This window comes from Psittacula echo (genome assembly GCF_963264785.1).
Source record: "Psittacula echo genome assembly, chromosome: 1".
NCBI classification, from domain to species: Eukaryota; Metazoa; Chordata; class Aves; order Psittaciformes; family Psittacidae; genus Psittacula; species Psittacula echo.
In genome coordinates, this window is record NC_137735.1 from 72469383 (window position 1) to 72488898 (window position 19516).

General features: G+C 41.4%; 2 protein-coding genes across 13 annotated transcripts in view; one reads left to right on the forward strand and one right to left on the reverse strand.

Moving 5' to 3' along the window:
• SCLT1 (sodium channel and clathrin linker 1) overlaps positions 1–3930 on the forward strand; it is a 32769-nt gene extending 28839 nt beyond the window's left edge. For 5 of the 6 annotated variants that reach the window (XM_080614139.1, XM_080614142.1, XM_080614143.1 and 2 more), the window contains 2 exons: positions 184–279; positions 2979–3930. In XM_080614139.1, the coding sequence (XP_080470265.1) occupies positions 184–279; positions 2979–3113 (231 nt within the window). In that variant the 3' untranslated portion in view covers positions 3114–3930. The remainder of the gene's footprint in view (positions 1–183; positions 280–2978) is intronic. The other variant, XM_080614141.1, reaches the window with a different exon arrangement.
• Positions 3931–6445: 2515 nt separating this feature from the next.
• JADE1 (jade family PHD finger 1) overlaps positions 6446–19516 on the reverse strand; it is a 42533-nt gene continuing 29462 nt past the window's right edge. For all 7 annotated transcript variants that reach the window (XM_080614064.1, XM_080614067.1, XM_080614066.1 and 4 more), the window contains 6 exons: positions 18577–18788; positions 17054–17221; positions 16344–16460; positions 13028–13558; positions 11039–11156; positions 6446–10183 (listed from right to left, as the gene is read on the reverse strand). In XM_080614064.1, the coding sequence (XP_080470190.1) occupies positions 9285–10183; positions 11039–11156; positions 13028–13558; positions 16344–16460; positions 17054–17221; positions 18577–18788 (2045 nt within the window). In that variant the 3' untranslated portion in view covers positions 6446–9284. The remainder of the gene's footprint in view (positions 10184–11038; positions 11157–13027; positions 13559–16343; positions 16461–17053; positions 17222–18576; positions 18789–19516) is intronic.

Consider the following 19516-nt stretch of genomic DNA (forward strand, 5'->3'; position numbering starts at 1 on the left):
GTTTAGAAAAGTCATAGGATATGATACTTGGGCTGGAAATTCTTTATATAATGTGTCAGCTGTATGTCTTAAGTCTTGTAAGTGGTGTATGAGGTTACTCTTGTTCTAAGCTTTTTCACTGCAGTATGTATGGATCCTGTAAAAAGAACTTTGCATTTGTAATGAGATACTTCAATTCCACAGGATGGAAAATTAAAGAGGGAATATCAAGAATACATCAATAGGCTTCAAAGGCGTCTAAACCAGGCAGAACACAGGGCAGCAACGGCAACTCAGAAGGTACAGAACTAACAAACAAACACCATGTTACCTAAGTGCATTTAAATCTTCCCACTGAATATTGCAAAAATAACCACTTTGTATTATTCCTGAAGCAGACATGATCATTTATGTGCATTCTTACTAATACAGTTTTAACAACAAGCTTCTGTTTTGGGTGCGTCATGACAAAACTGATGCATATTCAGTTAAATGCCACCTTCTGACAGGATGCTTAAGTGACAGTATAATTTGTTTATGGAAACAAATTTGATGCAAATTAAGCTTGTGTGGTTCAAAATGTGTGAATGAAGGTGTATGATCATTTCCATCTTCAGAAATGGGAGCAAATTAACTAAGAGGAATAAAACCTTTGACAAATAACCCAGCTCCTGCTTACATAAAGCAGGCTTACCTACTGCAGCTGTCACAAACAATGGCTTCACGTGCTAAAGAGCAAATGTTGCACTGATCCCTACACTTGTCTCCTGGGATTCTGATATAAAGCAAAGCATGCCTTGAGTTGATGGCTACAGAACTGCCTTTATAAAAATTGGGAGGCAGCATAGCTGTTTGTGGGAATTCTCTGCTTTTTTCAGCCAGATAAGTTCAATGGTCTAATTCATTGTGTGGCTGCACAAAGAGTGCATGGAAACAGTGTGAAATAGTTGCAGGTTGACAAGTTCAGTGTTCATCAAATTGCAGCCTTGAGTACCTTCTTCTGTATCATGTAAACTTCAGAATTATCTTGTCTATGCACCTGCATTTCCATTAGTAGTCTCCAGTAGCTGTGGCCCCAAAGATTGTTGGAGGAGTACACCTCACTGCAGTCAGCATCAGTTACCTACAGTAAGTGCAAGAGATCTTGCAATGTCAAAATACTGAAAATTGTGCAGACCAACTAGAAAAAACTTGGGTTTTTTTCTAGGTCAGGAGAAGAAAGGGGATGTTCTATGTATCTCACTGCCATGGTGAACATGCCTAGTCCATGTTTCAGTAATTCTGAAAACTTCAGACAAGACGTGTCTGTTAGGGCCGTTTATATGCCCACATCCTCCTTGTGGCATCCCTGTGATCACTTAATGAGCTGAATTGTTGCTGCCTTCTTTTTTCAGTTCTCTTACAATTGTGTTCCAGCTTTGAGCAATACTGGTCAGTATTTCTAGACATGAGGGATATTGGGAGGAAAAGTCTTCCTCTCCTCAGAGAGAAACTTTGGTCTTTAATTATCTGAACCTCATGCTACTATAATTCTGCTACTATAATTCTGTATTTCCTCTGCTGGACATTAGGTGGGTTTTTCCACATCCAGCATTCTCTTTCCATGCTATTCAAGTTATACTTGAAGCAAATCCCACAAGGGGGTTGTACACTGGGCTCACTTATTTGCCAAGCAAACTTGTAACTCAGGTTGGTGTCCTGTTAAGTAAAGGTGGTCTTCCTGCCTCCTGGTTTGTTTTGTTGTTTTTTTGTTTTTTTTTTTTACAGTGACTTAGGAAACTCATTTGCAAATTACAGCCTTTTAAGGGAAGGGAATCCCATGTGAGCTGCAGCCAGAATATGCTTGGTAGATCCAAATTGTCTAGTTAGGACAAAAGGCAAATTTTCCCTAACAGCAGTGGGTATCTGCCAAGCTGTCATAACTTAAGCTGCATTTACTGGCTGTAGATGTTCTCTTTCATGACAAGGTCAGCTGGTGATATAGGAAGAGATCTTGCTGTTCCTGAAAACCTTGATAATTAACTATTCCTTAGCAGTCTCCTTCTGAAAGGTAACAAAGAGATTTGTAAGATGTTTAGCAGCCAAATTGTTGTCTGGATCTTGCTACCAGTCTTCAGAGCTGCCTTGCCCTCTTCAAGCTTGGCAGAGGTTACTGCTGCCTGCTGTCAGGCAAAGCTTTTCTGTAATGGCTTAAAGACTTCTGTGCCAAGCTCCTTCCTCTTCCTCTGAACCCACCCCAAAAAAGACATAACAGCACTGTTCCCACTAAAGGCTGGGAAAAGAGGTCTCCAGGAGTACAGCTAAAAGCATGTCCACTCTTTTGGATCTGAAGAAAGGAAGTGTTTGTTCTCTTTTAGCTCTCATAAGACTAAACGGTCATATGGGTACTTCCTGAGATTCAGAATGGCAGATCCACTCTGTATTCTTAACCTGTCAGTTGAGGACTGCTTTCTGACTTAATTGCATATTCTCATTACAGTATCCACCTTACCTTTAAAATTAGATCCAGGGTAGGCTAGAGCTGGACTATTAGGGAGTCTAGAAATTACATTTTTATTGTGGTTAGTTCAGTGACGATGAATCTTAGCTTATTATTAATAGTAATCTTAGCTTATTAGTAATAATAATTATTATATATCCATATATATAATATTATATATATAATCTTAGCTTATTAGTAATACTAATCATTAATAATAGTAATTCAGTAAGAAACATAAAAAATACAGGCTAATGTTGGCACAGGTTTAAACTTTGTTTATCCTATGTAGATGCATTGAAAGTGTACTTTTCCTAATCTTTGATCATCTTGAATTCTTTGGGATCTCAAATAAAACAAAAGCAGTAGTCATCTGTGGAGTGCATTGTAAATTCTGCTGCTTTCCCCAAATGCCCACTTACCTGTACTTGTTCCCTCTGCTTTGTGCCACCTTCCATATTGAAGATATATTGATACTTTGATCTCACAAAAACTTACATACAAAACTGTTTGTTTGTAGTTACAGCTCAGCCTCATGACACCACAGACAAAAAAAAACTGCTCCCCTGAAGGAGGTGGAAGATATGTAAACACCTGCATTGTTTCTTCACACCATGTTGGAGATAAGAAGATTGATGGAGAAACTTCATATTGAAGCATTAAAGTCATCATAGAACAATTAGGGTTGGAAAAGACCTTAAAAGCTATCTTGTTCCAACTCCCTGCCCTGGGCAGGGTCACCTTCCACTACATCAGGTTGCTCCAAGCCCCATCCAACCTGGCCTTGAACGCTGCCAGGGATGAGGCAGCCACAGCTTCTCTGGGCAACCTGTGCCAGGGCCTCAGCACCCTCATAGTGAAGATTTTTTTTCATAATAGCTAATCTACATCTACCCTCTTTCAGTTTAAATTCATTCCCTGGCCTGTCTCTGCTCCATGGGAAAGCTTGAGGCACCTTCTGCAACCTGAGATCTGCACTGCAGCTGCTCTGAGTGAACGCATAAGCTACCACCAGCACAGACAGTAGAGACCCTCCACTGGAGTTGTGACCTTTGCTTTCCAACAAGTGCCCACCATTCTGCCCTGAGGGTGAGATAGGACATGTGTCCCAACTTGGGCAGGAGGCCTGTGGAATGGCCCTGCTTCAAAGAGGCGCCCAAATGCATAGCAAGGCTTGTAAAACTTAGGTTTTAAGTTCTAATGTTTAATCTAAATGAATTATATCTAAATCTAAACGATTCTTAATGTTTTATCTAAATGTTTAAATAAACATTTCCTAGTTTATTTAGGTAAGAAAGGGGTGGATCAAGATACTCTATCTGTAGGCATACTAAAGATTGGAAGAAGACCACAAAACATCATTTAAAGGACTTAAATGTAGCTGCAAAATGCCTTCCTTATCTTCCAGTGTTAAGATTTTGGTTCAGTTTGGTTTTATGCCTCTTTGAAAAAGTTTGTAAATAAAATGCTGTTCAGACCATATCTTTCTTCAGTTGTGCTTTTTCTTGCTAATCACTATTTTACAGTTGTTCCTTGTTTGTCCATTGGTCTGCTCTCCTTGTCTGTCTGTCTGTCTGGGAACTTGAGTGCTTTGTTACTTCAATTAGCACAAAGCTGGTGAAGTCATCCAGCTTCTGTGCATTCTGAAACGGTGTATTTAAATTCTAGAAATGCCTGTATGTGGTAATCCTCTTGCACACGTTTTTCTTTGATAGTTGAGAAACTTCATAAATAACATTCTAAAATGAGAGCTGAACTCTGTTTTCTCTTTCAGCATATATTATAAACATTTGATAGGTGCTAACTGATTTTGAAGTAATGTAGTTTCTTGTTCTTTCCTGTTAAATGTGAAGAGTATAATTCTGGTTTGTAACTTCAAATTCAGTTGGTGGATAATGCTTACCTAGTGCTTCAGGAAAGCTGGTTTTTTGGACTAACAAACCCATAAATCTGTCACAGTGGATCTTCACCATTCACATTTTAGAAGACAAACCCAGGTTGTTCATCACATGGAAGTTACAGTTGGTGCCACCTCCTGAAAACCTGCTGTTCCAGTAGAGCCTGCAAAATGGATGCAACCTCAAGAAGAATTTCTACTTTCCACAGAGAAAGTTACCTTGTCCTGCAGTTGTACACACTTCTTTCCTAGTGCTTTCTCAGTTTGGTACCTGTACCTGTACCAACTGCAATCTGTAATTCTGCTTAAAGACTTCCAAGATTTGTCAAAGCAACATGGACACATTGTCTGGAAACTCTAAATGTCTGTTGCGGTGAGACTGTCATCAATCAACCATCTGTGATACAGAGGGAGGTAAGTACCAACCACCTTTTTTCTATTTGCATAATGCACATCTGAAATGATGACAGCCCACCTGGAAGGTTTTGTGTGAGTTGTTCATCCCATCACATCTTCAACAGAGGCTCTAGTTGGGAAGTGAACCCCAGCTCGAAATGGCAGGTCGGTTTTTGAACAACATTATTTGTGTGCTTGTTCCTTGAAGCACAGAAGGAACCTATTTGATCCCCTTTTAGTTATGTGTGTATTCATTTCAACTTGTGGTCTAGTTTTTGTGTAATGGTTATTTGCCAAAATACAAAGTGCAGTGATGACACAAGAACTTAATAGTCAAGATAAGGGGCAGCAGAAGAATTATGGCAGAGGACACAAAGAAGAAAAAGATTGCCCTCCCCTCTGCCTAACCCCTCTAAGAAGCTAAAAACTGACCAAATATTTCTGTCTGAACCACAAAAGGGACTGTGGCCAAGCGAAGCTGGTCATCCAGCCACCACCACCTCTCATTTCTGTTTAGCTTCTAGAGGAGGCTGCTGGCATGTTGCTCAGAAGCTGGATTTGGAAAGGCACCTGCTGAGGCAATTAAAATTTGAGGTTTGCTTATTAGGGAAGTCCTGCTCTTTCCCCTATGATACTAGGTTGTTTCAGGGAAGTATCTGTCTTGTTTTTTTTACATTTGTTTCTATCTATATATTTCTTGTCATTCTCAGTAAAGTTTGTTTCCCCTACCTTCCTTTCCCACCCAGCACCAGTTTCTAAGCATTTTGAAGATTCTGTAGTGTGATGTTTCCCTTAAGTAAAATTTTGTTCTTGACTATGTTTAAGAAAATTTTCTAGGGAAATAGTTGAACAGGTGAGATGATAAACTGACAGGTGAGATAAACTGAAGGTTAATACGAGTTTCATTTTGGGTCTTCCCAAATGCCTTGTACCTTCCTGCATCAAGCCAGAGCCGTGACCCAGCCTTATTTGTGTCATTCCAGCAGCACAGTGCCCTTCAGAAAGGCTGCTGTCAGCAGTATCTATACAGCGACTGGAAGAATGTCTTTCAGACTCTTATCCACACCTTGATAAGCCTGTACTAGTAACCCCTCGTGGAGTCATTCTTTAATCCTCATTCTATGAAATGTGTTGAGGGTTGCGCCACTTGCAGTGCCTGCAATGGGAGTGCACGTGATACAAGTACAGATCTGAGAAAAATTACTTGCCCACAGCTGTTTTTCAGGATGTATTGCTAGACATACGCCTTTGCAGTCTTCCTCTTTACTTGCTCTGCTGCAAGTCTGTTCCATGCTTTCGTTTAGAGGAAGCCTTGCATGCTTTGTCTCCTCAAGATCCTGCTGCAGCAGCAAACATTCTGTCGGTGTTACTTGACTAGAGGCAGTTCATAGAGTGAATGTACATTCAGCATACTAATCCTGAAGAGCTCCAGGTCAGAAACTTCAGGTTCCAGTTCAGTGGGATATGTACGAAGATGATGGATGTTGGAAGGCCATCAGACATCAACAACTAAACTATTTGAAGTAAGCAACATCTCTTTGAGGATCTCAAGGAAAAAAATCAGACAATTTTCTGTTGATGGAACAAGCACAGCTGCTAGTAACAAAACTCTTTACTCTTCCTAACAAAAACAAACAAACAAACAAACAAACACCCCCCCACCTCCCCCCCCCCCAAAAAAAAAAAAAACCACCACCTTTCTTTGCATTTTAATAGCTGTAATAATCTAAATTAAATGCTGGCTTTAACCATGAAAGTTTTTCATATCATTGCAGTGAAGTGTTTATGTAAAAACTCTAAAACACAACTACTGTGAATTCTAAAACACTGGGCAAGGATACTGCAAAAATGTACAGCATTTATTCACATACAGACAAAAAGGCACAAGTCTACTGAATATTCTAACAAAAAATAACAGCTGTCTTCAACTAGGTCTTTATAAATACTTCAAAAAAGGGAGAAAATAAATACAGATTGGGCCATGTAATATAAAATAGTCATCTCTACATATACTTTTTATTTCTATCTGTTTCTCTTCATGCACCTTTCTTACTTAATTTCAGCTGAATGAACACCAAAGCTAGGCACATAGTGAAAAATCTTCTGTACAAGATTTTACAAATGTAATGACAAATCTTCTCAAATCTCTGAAATTAAGATTTATACACAACACAGATAACCCTTCATTTACGTCTGTGTGAGTCTGCAGCCTAATAAATGGCATTCCAGGCAACTTTACAGAAGTTCAACTAACCTACAGTTGGACAGAATACACCAATCATAGTCAAAGATCTGTTGGTCAGTCTGCACAAGGGAAGGAAATGCTTATAAAAACAGAAATGCAGCAAATGGTTCTCTCACAATAAAAGACAGGGCAGGTTTGTGGTGTCACTGCTGTACTTCTGACACCTCCTCTGCTGACAGCAAAGCATGGGGGACAAACCTAACCTACAGAGCTGAGCATCCTGCAGTCTTACAGGTTTTTGGTTTTGGTTCAATTTAACTTCAAAAGTTAGAAAGCTTATTAACCTAAACAGCAGGGAGCAGAACAGGTAAGGCATTAATTCTGCACAACCTTAGCGTTCATCATAGTGCAAATTAACAAGGTAACTCCTTCAATCTGGTGCGAGGTTAAATGTTTACTTAAGCATCAAAATTTAGACTCCTTGTATGGCTTAACAAATTATTCCCTATATGGTTACAAGCTTCATTATTACAGAAAAGCACGGCGCCTGTTTGGAAAACCTTGCTGCACGTTGAGCAGAACCTACCTGCATTCACCTGTTGTCTGTCTGGTGATGGTCGATCAAGTAAGTACTTTTAACACATCCCAAGAATAACTGCGTAACTTCAGACTCTCCAGTGCCTTGTCGTGATTTTCACCTCTGGAAGTCCTGATATTAATCTAACTTCTTGGGACCAGCAATCTATTTTAAAAGTATACTATCTTATGCACAATCCCCCTCCCTCTACAGGGTAAGACTTTGGAGTTGTAAAACTACTGATAGGGATATGTTCAGTTGAAATACTTCATTAAGTGATAACTTGCATAGCAAGATAGGGTGTTAATTGTTAATAAGCCTTGTTTGTTTGATTGAATCCTCTGGAAGACTCAGTTATGGCAGAGGTCTGCTGGGCTTTAAATGTCCCCTACTCAAGAAGCAAGGGTCTAACACTAAAAAGTGAGGGGATGTAAGAGCAGACTAGAGTAGGAGGTGGGGGTGGGAAAGGAGGGGTTTCTTTATGCCTGACTTTGTGTAACACATTGCAGCTTCAGCTTTTTCACCAGTACATACCTGACTTACAGCTATGCAGAATTCCAGAACTTGAAGGCTCCTAACACTCTACTGTTAGATGTGCACTCTACTTGGCCCAACAGTACCCTAATGATCCGTTCATATTATTGCTCCTAGCTTACCACTTATTGCCATTTGCAATTACTAAAAAAGTATACAACCAGAATACGAGATCCCTCTTCCATCAAATCTAGTCCAGAATAGAATGAGTTTTTTTCATTTGTAAAGAGCTAATTACAATTTATTGCCTTTCCATTTTATTCTATTTAAAAATATATATTCATGTCCATTTTAAAGCAACCCTTTAGTGTCCTAAGCCTGGCTTCCCCAGTACGTACCATTAGTGCATCTGCAGTGGACTTTGGGAAATCCTACCAACTAGTGCCTTTGAAATTTCTCTGTGGAGCTGTCACCATACTCACAGAGCCAGGTGACTGACTAAATGGTGGTGGGTTATTTCACGGGGTGCTGTAACCCACAAGCTTCCCCCCACTTCCCTTCTCAGAACTGAGCCATTTTGAGAGTGTCCTCGTGCTCAGTCTGCATCTTTCCCAGCTGCTGCAGTGTAATACAGCTGCAGCCCTGACCACTCCCTTCCTCCTCCTCCAGCATAACATCACGGTTATATCTGGTCACCTCATAGGTATATGTACATGTAAACTCTGGAGCTTTCAGACAGGTCTGAGCTGCCACCTCTGCTGAAACTGAATGCAACAGGAAACATCTGCAAAGAGAGGAGAAAGACTACCACCGTCCAAGGTAAGTGACCATTTGTAATGAGATAATTAGCAGTGCAGTATGGTGAAACAACCATCTTCCATTCAGTACACGCTAGTTATAAATTACGAGCTTGTGCTTTTCCAGAAGGCAGGGGAAGGAAGTAATATTTTATCAGTGCTTTTTAGCTAAAAGGGATGAATGCAGCCTACTCCCCCCTACCCACCCTAGCCTCTTTTTAAAAGGTTTCTGTGACTTATTTTAGTGTTCATCACAAATCCCATCTTAGGAGTGACATAATTCCTCTGCTTACTCAGGATAGTTGCAAATAAAGGAGATTCAAACTTCTCACAGAATGAGAGGGGGAAAAAAACAGCTTTAAGTGCATGTAAACATGTTTATACAGCTCAGGAACAATAGGTTATCATCAGTCTATGGCTAGGTCTAAGAATTCTTCTCTTTCAAACTAATAAATAATGTGGAGTTGGCCTGTAGGCAGTGACTCTGTCCCTGTGTCCAGTCAGGATGCCAGGATGCTTCTCCTGATAATGTCTGTCCTTCTGCTGATAGTGTTGTTTGGACTGAGCCTCTGCTGCCGGCACTTCTTTTCAGCCACTTCAGTCTCTGAGTCACTCATTTCGGCATCAGGGATATACCCATCATTCTCGCTGTCGGGCTTGAGCTTGCTTTTTGCCCTGTCCTTTGGGGAAACTCTGCCCAAGTAGGGGTAGCTGGAGTTCTGGCGGTAGGTCTCCTCTAGGCTCTCACCCTGCTGTTGCCTTTCCCCCTTCTTTGGAATTCGGAATCCGCCCCAGTTTTTCGCTGGGCTCGTGGGTGTCGTAGGCACTTGAACTGCTGCTGTCTGATTAGAGTTTACTTTCACAAGACCCCCGTTGCATTTAGGCACTATATCCCTCCGCGTGCCAGGTGCTGACCTACCACTGGAGTGGTTCACAGCCCTTTTATTTTCCGATTGCCTCTGAGAGAGTTCTGTAGGTCTCAGTGGTTTGTGGTTGTGTTTAGAAGTCTTTTCTTTTAGTTCTGCCTTGGTCACCTCGCACTGTGGACGATTGTCTCTGCTTTTTCTGTGGTCTGGTATAACTATGCCATTTTTCTGCTGTGCTGATGCAATCCGTGTTTCTGCAAAGGTCTTGTCAAAATGTAAAAAGCTCCCTGGAGCTGCACTGCCCTCCTTTTGGCTAAGCTGCCTCAGAATGGCTTTGCCGTCATTCCCCGAGCTCTCCCTTACTCTGTCCCTCTTGTGTGATTTTTTCAAGGAATGAGTCAGGGACGTGCCCATCTGTTTCCTGAAGAATGCAGAATGCCATTTCAGATCCTCTATCTTAGGGGCACTGGGGCCCAAAGATGGACTGTTGAACAGCACTGTGTTGTCAATGGAGGAGAATGAGGAAGGCACACCTACATGTAAACAAAGTAAGTTAAAGTCAAGGAATTCCACATCTGGGTAAATACCACTTTTGAATATACCTATTTTAACACTGTTCTTCCCAGAACCTGGTGTGTTCTTTGACAATCAATGGGTATTTGGCCACAGTGATGTGGCTATGTCTTGGTTTCGCAACATACTGCTGGTGTAGTTTGCTTTCCTGTAGCTGTGTTACATCCAGTTACACTTCTAGCAAATATAAATCCTAGCACTACTGTAGCTACTAAGACAGACTCCAGGGCAGGGAAGCAACCAGCAAGTGAATGTGATTGATTCTGCCTAAAATGTGACTTATTATTACTGAATCCTTTAATGATAATCTAGTTAATGCAGTTAAGTTTGAGGACATTAATCTGAGAAAAGGCAATGAGAAAAAAACTACATCTTGTTTTAAAACCAGAGTGCTACCTTTTCAAAATTCATTTCATTTAACAGCCATCTGTGATGCAAAGAAGCACATGCTAAACACTAATGTAGTGGCACTAATAAGCCACAGACCTAGAAGGTACCATATGGTACCTAAGTCATGTCTTTCTGTCACAAAGAGTCATTGAAGAATCACACCAGACAGAAGCTGAAGCCACGAGCCACTCAGTGCCCCCTAGACAAGAGCATAGACTTACCAGTTCCTATAGCAATGTGCCCACTATTAGAGCTCCACCCACCCACATCTCTCCCAGTCCGCTGAAGCATAGTGGACTACACAAGTTCTTAATGAGAATAAATGAGGTCCTGATTGTCCTTCAAAATTAGCTACTAGCCTGTAGCCAAACCCTTCAATGCTTGTACCTGTGGTCTTAGGTGAAAAAGACAACACTGAAGCATACCTGAAACTCTTTCTTGTTCCAGCTGCTTTGCGTAGATACTAAATATCTGTTCTTGAACTTTGCAAACAGATCTCTTGATTTTTTCCCTTCGGGTCACCATGTAAGTGAGATTACGCACCTAGAAGACATCAAGTTATGAGTTTTACAGGAATTGCATTTCTATAATGTTGTCAATCTGCTCTTCAACTTAATTTAGTTTAAGCACTATACACCATTTAAACAAGTTAGTAACGTATCTGTATTTTAACCTTCTTGAACATATTTCTTACAGAAGAGTCTTAAATACCATTTAATTGAGAGATTATTCTCCTAGAGCTCATTAATTCCTTCTCTCCCAGTGTAAGAAACTCCTGAGGGGTCCACGTGAGTGTTCCCAGGGCTCCTCACTCAGCCTGGTGCAGCCACAAGCAGTGTGGTGCCCTGCACATTACAGCCTTGTAGGCTGGTCTCGCAGTCACTGAGGAGGAGACACTGAATATGTGTGACCTTGCGTGCTGAGGTCCTGCTCTATTTAACGGTTCCAGTCCCATGAAAGCCGGTATGTTTAACTAACTGTCATTACTCTGTGGATCTTAATTAGCAGGGATTTGTCTGGCTGGTCCCCTTTTTGAGACAGCCCCTGGCCTTTTGTTCTTTGCCTTGTTTGATCCCAGCTGCACAACAAATACATCACGTCCATCAAAGTACCTCTTCCATAAACTGGATGACATGATTTCAGACTGTTTCTAGATAGACGACACTGTCACTAATGTCACTCATAAAGTTGGGTAACTTGATTATCTTGAAGAGGAGAAAAAAAACTTAGGCTTTTTTTTCTGTATGTCCAAGATAACTTCAATTAAAATCAGTAGGGACAATAGAGTAGTAAAATATTACTGGAATGATGTATCCTGTTTTGACATGGCACTTAAAAACAGGAAGTATACCTACAGAACCATTTAAGATCCAGAGAACACAGTGACAATCTCAACTTACTTAGCTGATCAAAGAGAACATGAAAAGAAACCTTGAGCATGCAGCAGAAACAAGAGATGCCATCTCACCAAACTAGAGAAGGGTCATGGGCCATTTCTAGTTGGATGGGCCATTTCTAGTATAGGTCATGGGTCATTTCTAGTTGAAACTAAAGGAAAAACTTCCAAGTAAATTTGCAATGATTCCTTAGAAGAGTAGTTAAGCACTGGGATGCTTTACAAAGAATGCAGCAGATGCATGAACATCCACTGTCCTGATTTAAAGGCTAGGTATTACTCTGGAAGAAAGGCTCCAGTTCACCCACAGGTTACTGTGGCTGAGTTACAAGCCCCTGAGCCAGGTCCTGTACATGTCCATACAGTATGTGGCTTGTGTAGGCCATGAAAAGCTGGAATTATTTCAGTACTCTGTCTCTAAACTTAAACTGATCTTAAGTGTTCTCTAAAGTTAAACTGATCTGATCTTAAACTCTACTAGTTAACCCAAATAACCCTAAGAGGAAGGAATTCGGGTCATTACAAGATCAGATGTACTTAAAACACCAAACTGCTCTTTAAACATTCAAAACTGGAGTGCAGTATCACACGCCTCCCAAACCTACTACACAGACAGTCCAGTGTCTGTATGTGTCAATGCTATGCTGTGTCAATGAAAACACAGATCTGCTGCAAATCAAAGTAAGGTTCATAATCTTTTCCTCCTTGTGCACCAGATGAAAGGAGCAGAGAAAGCCCTTAAAGGCTAGAAAAGCTCCAGGTACATGGAAATAAAACAATCCAGTGCTTATAGAGAGACTGGATACTACTACCAAGACCTGGCCTCTGAACTAACCCTCTGTTTGGAATGGGTAACTGGTGCGCTCCGTAGAAATTTAGTGTTCATGGTCTTCTCTGACACCACCACTTTGCGTGAGGATGCTGCATGCAAGGGCAGTAACTGAAAGCGTAATTTAGAAACCTGGCTAATGAAGGGCAATGCCGCTTAAGCATGTGCAGGCAGTGCTATATGCCTTACCCGCTCTAGATCCTGCCGGAGGTGTGTGAAGAGCTGCAGTCTTCTGAACAGAACATCCTGTTCTCGTTTGGCCAGATTGTCCTCTTCATCCTTCTTTGGAGTAATCAAAGGCTTGTTGAAGTTGGCTTTTCTCTTCAGCTTCCAGTACTGGTAAAGGAATTCCACTGACTCCTCTGGCAGCCGCAGCACTTTAGCCACTTCCACAGACTCAACAAAGGTATAGAACTCATCCTCCAGCTGCTGGAGTTTCTGTTTGCGGAGGCTGACTCTGTGGGCCTCCTCCTGGTTTTGAGCCATGCTGTGGAAAGGGTCAATGTGGGCGGGAAGAGAGCTGTCCTGAATCTCATTCCCATTCTCCTGACCTGGGCTTTCACTGAAAGTCTCCTCATCCACTTTCTTGGTGGAACTGTGCTTGGGACAGTATGACTTAAACTTCACCTCATCATTGTCTGCCAGGATGGTCTTCATCTCCAAGCCACGGTCAAATGCACAGGTAACATGAAAGGCTGTTCTGCAGTTCTTCACCGAACACTGCACAAATTAAAATTAATCAAATACAAATTTAAAAAGCCACACTGCCTAAAACTATTCATGCAGCCAGGAATGCTTTGCAAGAACAACCCTGTAACCGTGCTCTGCCTCTAAGCTGCATGTAGTTCCTTGCTCTCTTTTAATTAGGCTTACGATCTTGTGCTTTCAGGCTAGGTAAGGACAAAGTGGCCCAGTGGGACAGAAGTGGTTAACCCTCCCCCGCCCTATTCAATAACCAGCAAATCCACAAGACGAGCGTTCTCACCGGCACTGGGCCACGCGTGTAAGGCAGCATTACACAAAGGAAATCATTCCACTTTGGCTGTGCCAGCAAGAGAGAGGGAAAAACACCTTGGGGGCTCCAGGCCAGTTTGATACTTTTAATTAAAAGTCTTCCCTTGCACCGGGACCTGTGCTGCCCAAAAGGCCTCAACCAAGGGCAATTTTCTTCCCATTATCCCAGTTTTATAATGTCAAATATTAAATTGCTGTCAATCACTACTTCACTGACTGCAGCCTTCGCTTCACCTGGGATATGAGGAGAACAGGAAATTCCATTTTCTGTTCTTTTTCTTCCCTCCCTGTGAGCCCAGCCATCATGGTGTGATGGGCACTAGTTCAGCTGATTTAGCACTTCATTTATATGTAACTTCCTCTTTCAAACTGCTGTCACAGCTATCACCAGCCACAAACTGAAAAGTTTAAATATATATGTGTATGTATATACCCACAGGCATACATATGCAGTTGTATCAACTCACACCTCAGCCTCCAGTGAAGAGAATTTAGAGTGGAAGTGAACACTGGTGCTATTAACTAGGAGGAAACAAAACTATGCTTAACACAAGTCATCTAACCTTAAAGAGAAATAAATGCACTGCATGAGGATGTTTATACAGTGCTTTGTAAAGAAGCCAAATATCTTTCTCTGCTGGATTTTCCTGCTCAGGTTCACTCAGCAGCCAGATGGCATATAAAGGTACAGCAGAATTTAAACTGCAGAAGTTTCAAATGAACATTCTTTAATAAAATCAACATATAAAATGAATTAAAAAATACCAACCCATCTTTTGCCCTTTCCTGTTACCAACAAGCAGAACAAAAGCAGCCCTGCTGGAACACCACATAGTCCAGATGAGTACTCCAGCCACGGTGTCCAAGCTGCTCCCATTCAGAATAATTAGCTTAGTGTGGCTGATGTTTTACTGAGAGAACAGGGGAAGCCTGTCTCATGAGAAGGAAATCTGCTGAATCTGGGAGAATACACAGTGTCAGTTTTCCCAGCTTGTTGCGATTGCTCCATGCCCAGCCTCACACGCACTCCAGCTGCCAGCTTTTCTGTTTGCTGTGCCTATCTCCCAACATCTCTGAAAAATCCCATCTCCCCCAATTTCTCCAGTTAATGCTACTTCCTCTCCACTGCACTCTGTATAATATTCTTCTCTGCTGTATAAAATTTCACAACACAGATCTATGTATTTCTCACTGCTAGCTTTAACGATACCAAAGATTTACACAATTGCTATAAGATGTCAGGCACAACTGCAGTTTTTTGTCTCTTTCCCCACAATTTCAAATGCAGAGCTGTCTGAAGTGGCAGCTGTCATGTCTGCATGTCCTCCTGCGTCAGCACTAGAAAGGGAGAAGAAATACGGAAGGACGCTCCCCTCTGCACCACACTGACGTATGTAAACACTCAAGCATTCAACTTAAACTACCATGAGTTACCCCACAGAATGGACAAAACAGTTTCCACCAAGTAAGAGCGGCCAAGAGGAAGGGGCAGCTCTGCAAGGAGGTATTACAATTGCAAATTTATATGCTGTGGACGGATTTATTTACTTAATGTTTACTATTTTATACATTCCTTAAATGGGAACGGACTGATAGGTTTCACTGGAAATACTGCTGCAGTGCTGGTTTACAGCTTTTGCTGGCAACCTCATCAAATAGAGCAGAGGGGAAAAAGGAAATGGATAAAACCTAATTTCAAAGAAGAGCAGGACTTTTGTGTCTTAATGCTGGTCTGACCATCCCGGACCCTGCAACGTAAGGCCAACCACAACACAACGAACAGAGCTCTACTTCTTCAGAGTGAGTCACCTGTCTTCCTGCTCTCCCATCATTTGGTAGGGAGTAAGCTAGGTCAAAGTTTTGTCTTGTGTTTCAAGAAACCTAGTATCTCCTCTTTCAAAAACTTGGGGCTTGGCAATGTGTTTTCACAACCTAATTTTAAAATGATTCTTAAAGTGTTCTTAAAATGATTATTTAACATTTCTGAGTGATCTTCCACTGCAGAGGATATGCAAGTGCTTTACAGGCAACAACTGAATATAAATATGCACGTGCACTGACACTGCCTGATCTGAAGTACCCTGGTGCAGATCATTTAACAGCCACAGTTTACAGGCTATGGTGAGAAAGGCTGAATCCAAATGCAACTGAAACTGCAGAGAGAATTTCAGAAGTATGCGGTGAGACAAACTGGCACTGGCACAAGAATGGGAGTTGTTGGTGTGAAACCAACTGCTTTACACGCAACTCCCACTGAAATACCCAACTTGTCTTAGAAGTCACTAAACAGGGACTAGCAGATAGATGACCTGGCTATCATTATTCAAATCTGACTAGACAGTAAGAACATGCTAACACTGACAGCACTCTATACAGTTAAGTCCATAGTAGCAAACAGGAAATCAAAGAAAATTTCTGGCAGATACAAGTTTTGTGTATCTACTAAAAACTGACAAAACAAAACACACAGATATCTGTGCAATTAAATTACCTGTATAGAAGCTCCAACTTTTTCATTGCAAAGGCTGCACACCAGTGCCCATCTGCTGCTGGGAATGTGAGAAACCTTTGTAATGGGCTCCATTTTTTCCGGGCTTCCAATGCTCACCTTAAAGAAAAAAAGGTTAAAAACCACAGAGTGACCATTACACTGTTAACTGGAAAGCAATTTATCAAAGAAATCTAATTCCTTGTATGCATGTGCAAAACAAGCATGTTCCAAATTCCTCAATTTGTAAGGAAATAAAAAAATTACAACTCCTTTTTAAAAACATCAGTTCCTCACTGCATGAACAAAACAGTTTCAAGGTGAAGCCCACCATTCTGAAATTATCATGCAGGATGAAAACCCACAGGAGCTCTCACTGCCACATCCAGACCTTCCTGATCCACCTTTAATGTTCCCTTCACAAAATAAAGCAGTACTTTGTGTCCTTGTTAAAGGAGATTTGCCAGCAACAAAGGCCTCATTTTTTGAGGCCTAATTTTGGTTGACAAAAGGTAATGTAATTTCTTTATAGATGATGCATCATCCTGCCAGACTGTACACCTTACTGAAAATCCTTTATACTGTCTTTCTGAGAAGTATCATATGTATGTTAAGCTCACTGTAGGAACACACAGGAAGCTGAGCTGTATTTTTATAACATACCGCTCCCAGAGCCCCAGCAGCCCCAGCACTCCCATAGGATCAGTACCTACCTCTGGAATCCATAGAGCACAGCTAACGTGGACCCACTTGGTGCCACTTCGAGTTGGCTTCATGGCTCCACCCTTCTTAGGACACAGCAAACACTTGGGCTCAACGCCAAGCGCGCAGGTCCTGCACAACCAGCTGCCTTCTGGCACCTTCAGGATTCCGTAGCATGCCTGTGGGGAAATAAAACATGGGAAGGATGTGAATTTCTGTTACTTTTTAGCTGCTTACGTGTAGCCTCTCCCAGCTTTCGAACAGTTCTTTATGGGATTGCTAACACTACAGACACTTCATCTTGCGGAGAATCTCAACATGCTTTCAGAAACGTAGCCAACCTCATTACCCATTCATTCCCCAGGAAGATCAGATGTCACGACCAGCTGTTAGGCAAAAACCACTGCCCACGTCATCTGGGAAAAAGAAAAAAATGTGTTTGCCAGCCCAAACACCAAGGGGACTCCTGACAGACAGCCCTGCCAGAAGCCAGCTCCCATGAAGTTCAGTATCACCATGACTCATGTAACAGGGATTGGGCTATACCTAATTCAAAAGGCTAGAATCACGAACTGAGAAGCTCAGCTGTGCAGTACTCAACGTAACTCAGGAGTATCAGGTTTTACTTTGTATTCAGAGGGAAAAATGCAGAACAGCAACAAATTAATACCATTTTTTTCAGATGCTGCACCTTTATGGAGACCTGTGTCCACATTACTGTCAGTTTTAATCCTCTTAAGTTTCAGATTTGATGTGATCAGAGACTAAGGAAAGAGAACCACTACAGGTCTAAAAATGTCCACCTCACTCTGCATATCTCACAAGAAAGCCATCTGTACCTCACAGCTCTCGGAGGCGTACTTCTTTAAGATTAGTACAACTGCATTTAAGTAACACATACACAAAAATGCCATTCTTGCTCACGAGACCACAGTTTTCAAAACAATGAATGGCAAAGCAAACTTCTTAGAGCTGGGAAGGAAGGACAGACTGATAGAAAAGCACCTGCTGCAATAAGAAGCATCCACAGAAACAGATAGCCTAAAATTGAAGACTTTTTAAATGGCACAAAAAGGTGGCACATAATAGCGCTTCATTAGCTCAGCTCTGTAAGTTCTCCATTAAATTTACTATAATAAATCCTCCCTATGTCCCCACTGATTACCAGAAACCCTTTTTTCCCCTCCCTGCTGAGCCTCAGTTACTGATACTGAAGTGTGCAGATTGGATATGAGTATAGGACAAGAAGTGACCAGGTGAGAATGTGTAACAAGACATGCCTGTTCTGGGGAGGCAACTCCTCACCTTGTAACTCCTCCACACATAAACAATACTACTTTTAACCTTCTTAGCATGATACTTCTAGAATCACATGTAACAATTCTAGTCAATTACATCATTTCTGAATTCATCCAACTGCCTGATGATGAACTCTGTGCAACTGAACAGATCAATGTCACTGGAAAAAATCCCATCTGTTATCTTTAATGGTTTGGAAAAGTTTCTGTCACCATCCCTACACACCCCACCATACCTGGTGCACACAAATGTTGCATTTGTCACAAAACACCATTTCGTTGCCATCTTCTCCATCTGGAGACTGACAGACGTCACAGACAACATCTTCATCATATTCAATCCCAAGTCCTTCTTCCGTCTCAATAGCATGATTCATGTTATCATAGCATCGTAGTTCAAACTCCTCTAGGATCCTTTCCATCGTGTACTCATCCAGCTCGGGCATCCCTGGGGAGCAGGGGAAAGAGTGGTAACACACAGCTCCAGCTTCTTTTTTTAACAGCTGAGTAGATACAGCCAACCCCCAAGCACGCACATTTCATTCCCAGACAACCTCAGCCTATTCCAGCATAAACTAGAGAAACTTGAAAATAACGTCAAAGTTGTCTTATAACTGTATTAACCTAACAGAAGTGCAATATCCAAACCAATCTTTCAAAATCCTGAGGAAGATTTCCATAAACTGATTTTGGCTTCCTGGTCTTGCTCTCAGTTTTCATTCTGGTACAGCCCCATCTATGGCTTCGGCTTCAATTTTGCAACCCAGATGTTGACTGTTTGGTGAAGGATTTGAGAGTGTTTTGAACCAAAAGTGATGAAGGCAGAGGGAGGAAATCTGCTGCAATACTTAGGCAAACTTACAGTTTCTAACAACAGCTGCTGTTTTTTTCATAACTTCCAACTCAAGAGGGTGCAACCCCAACTGACAATAAATTGGTTTAACAAGTGAAAACACACCTGTAATAAATGCAACATCAAATCTGGGACAATAAATACAGACACCATCTAATCTGGGACTTGCTCTTTTCAAATGACATCCATCAGAAAATTATTCATGACACCACAGCTGCAGGCTGACTGTATTATAGTATTCTATAATCTATCTTTGTTAATTATATTACCATTACAGACCTCAAAAATATCTATCATAGAAGCAGCAGGAAACATATCAAAAA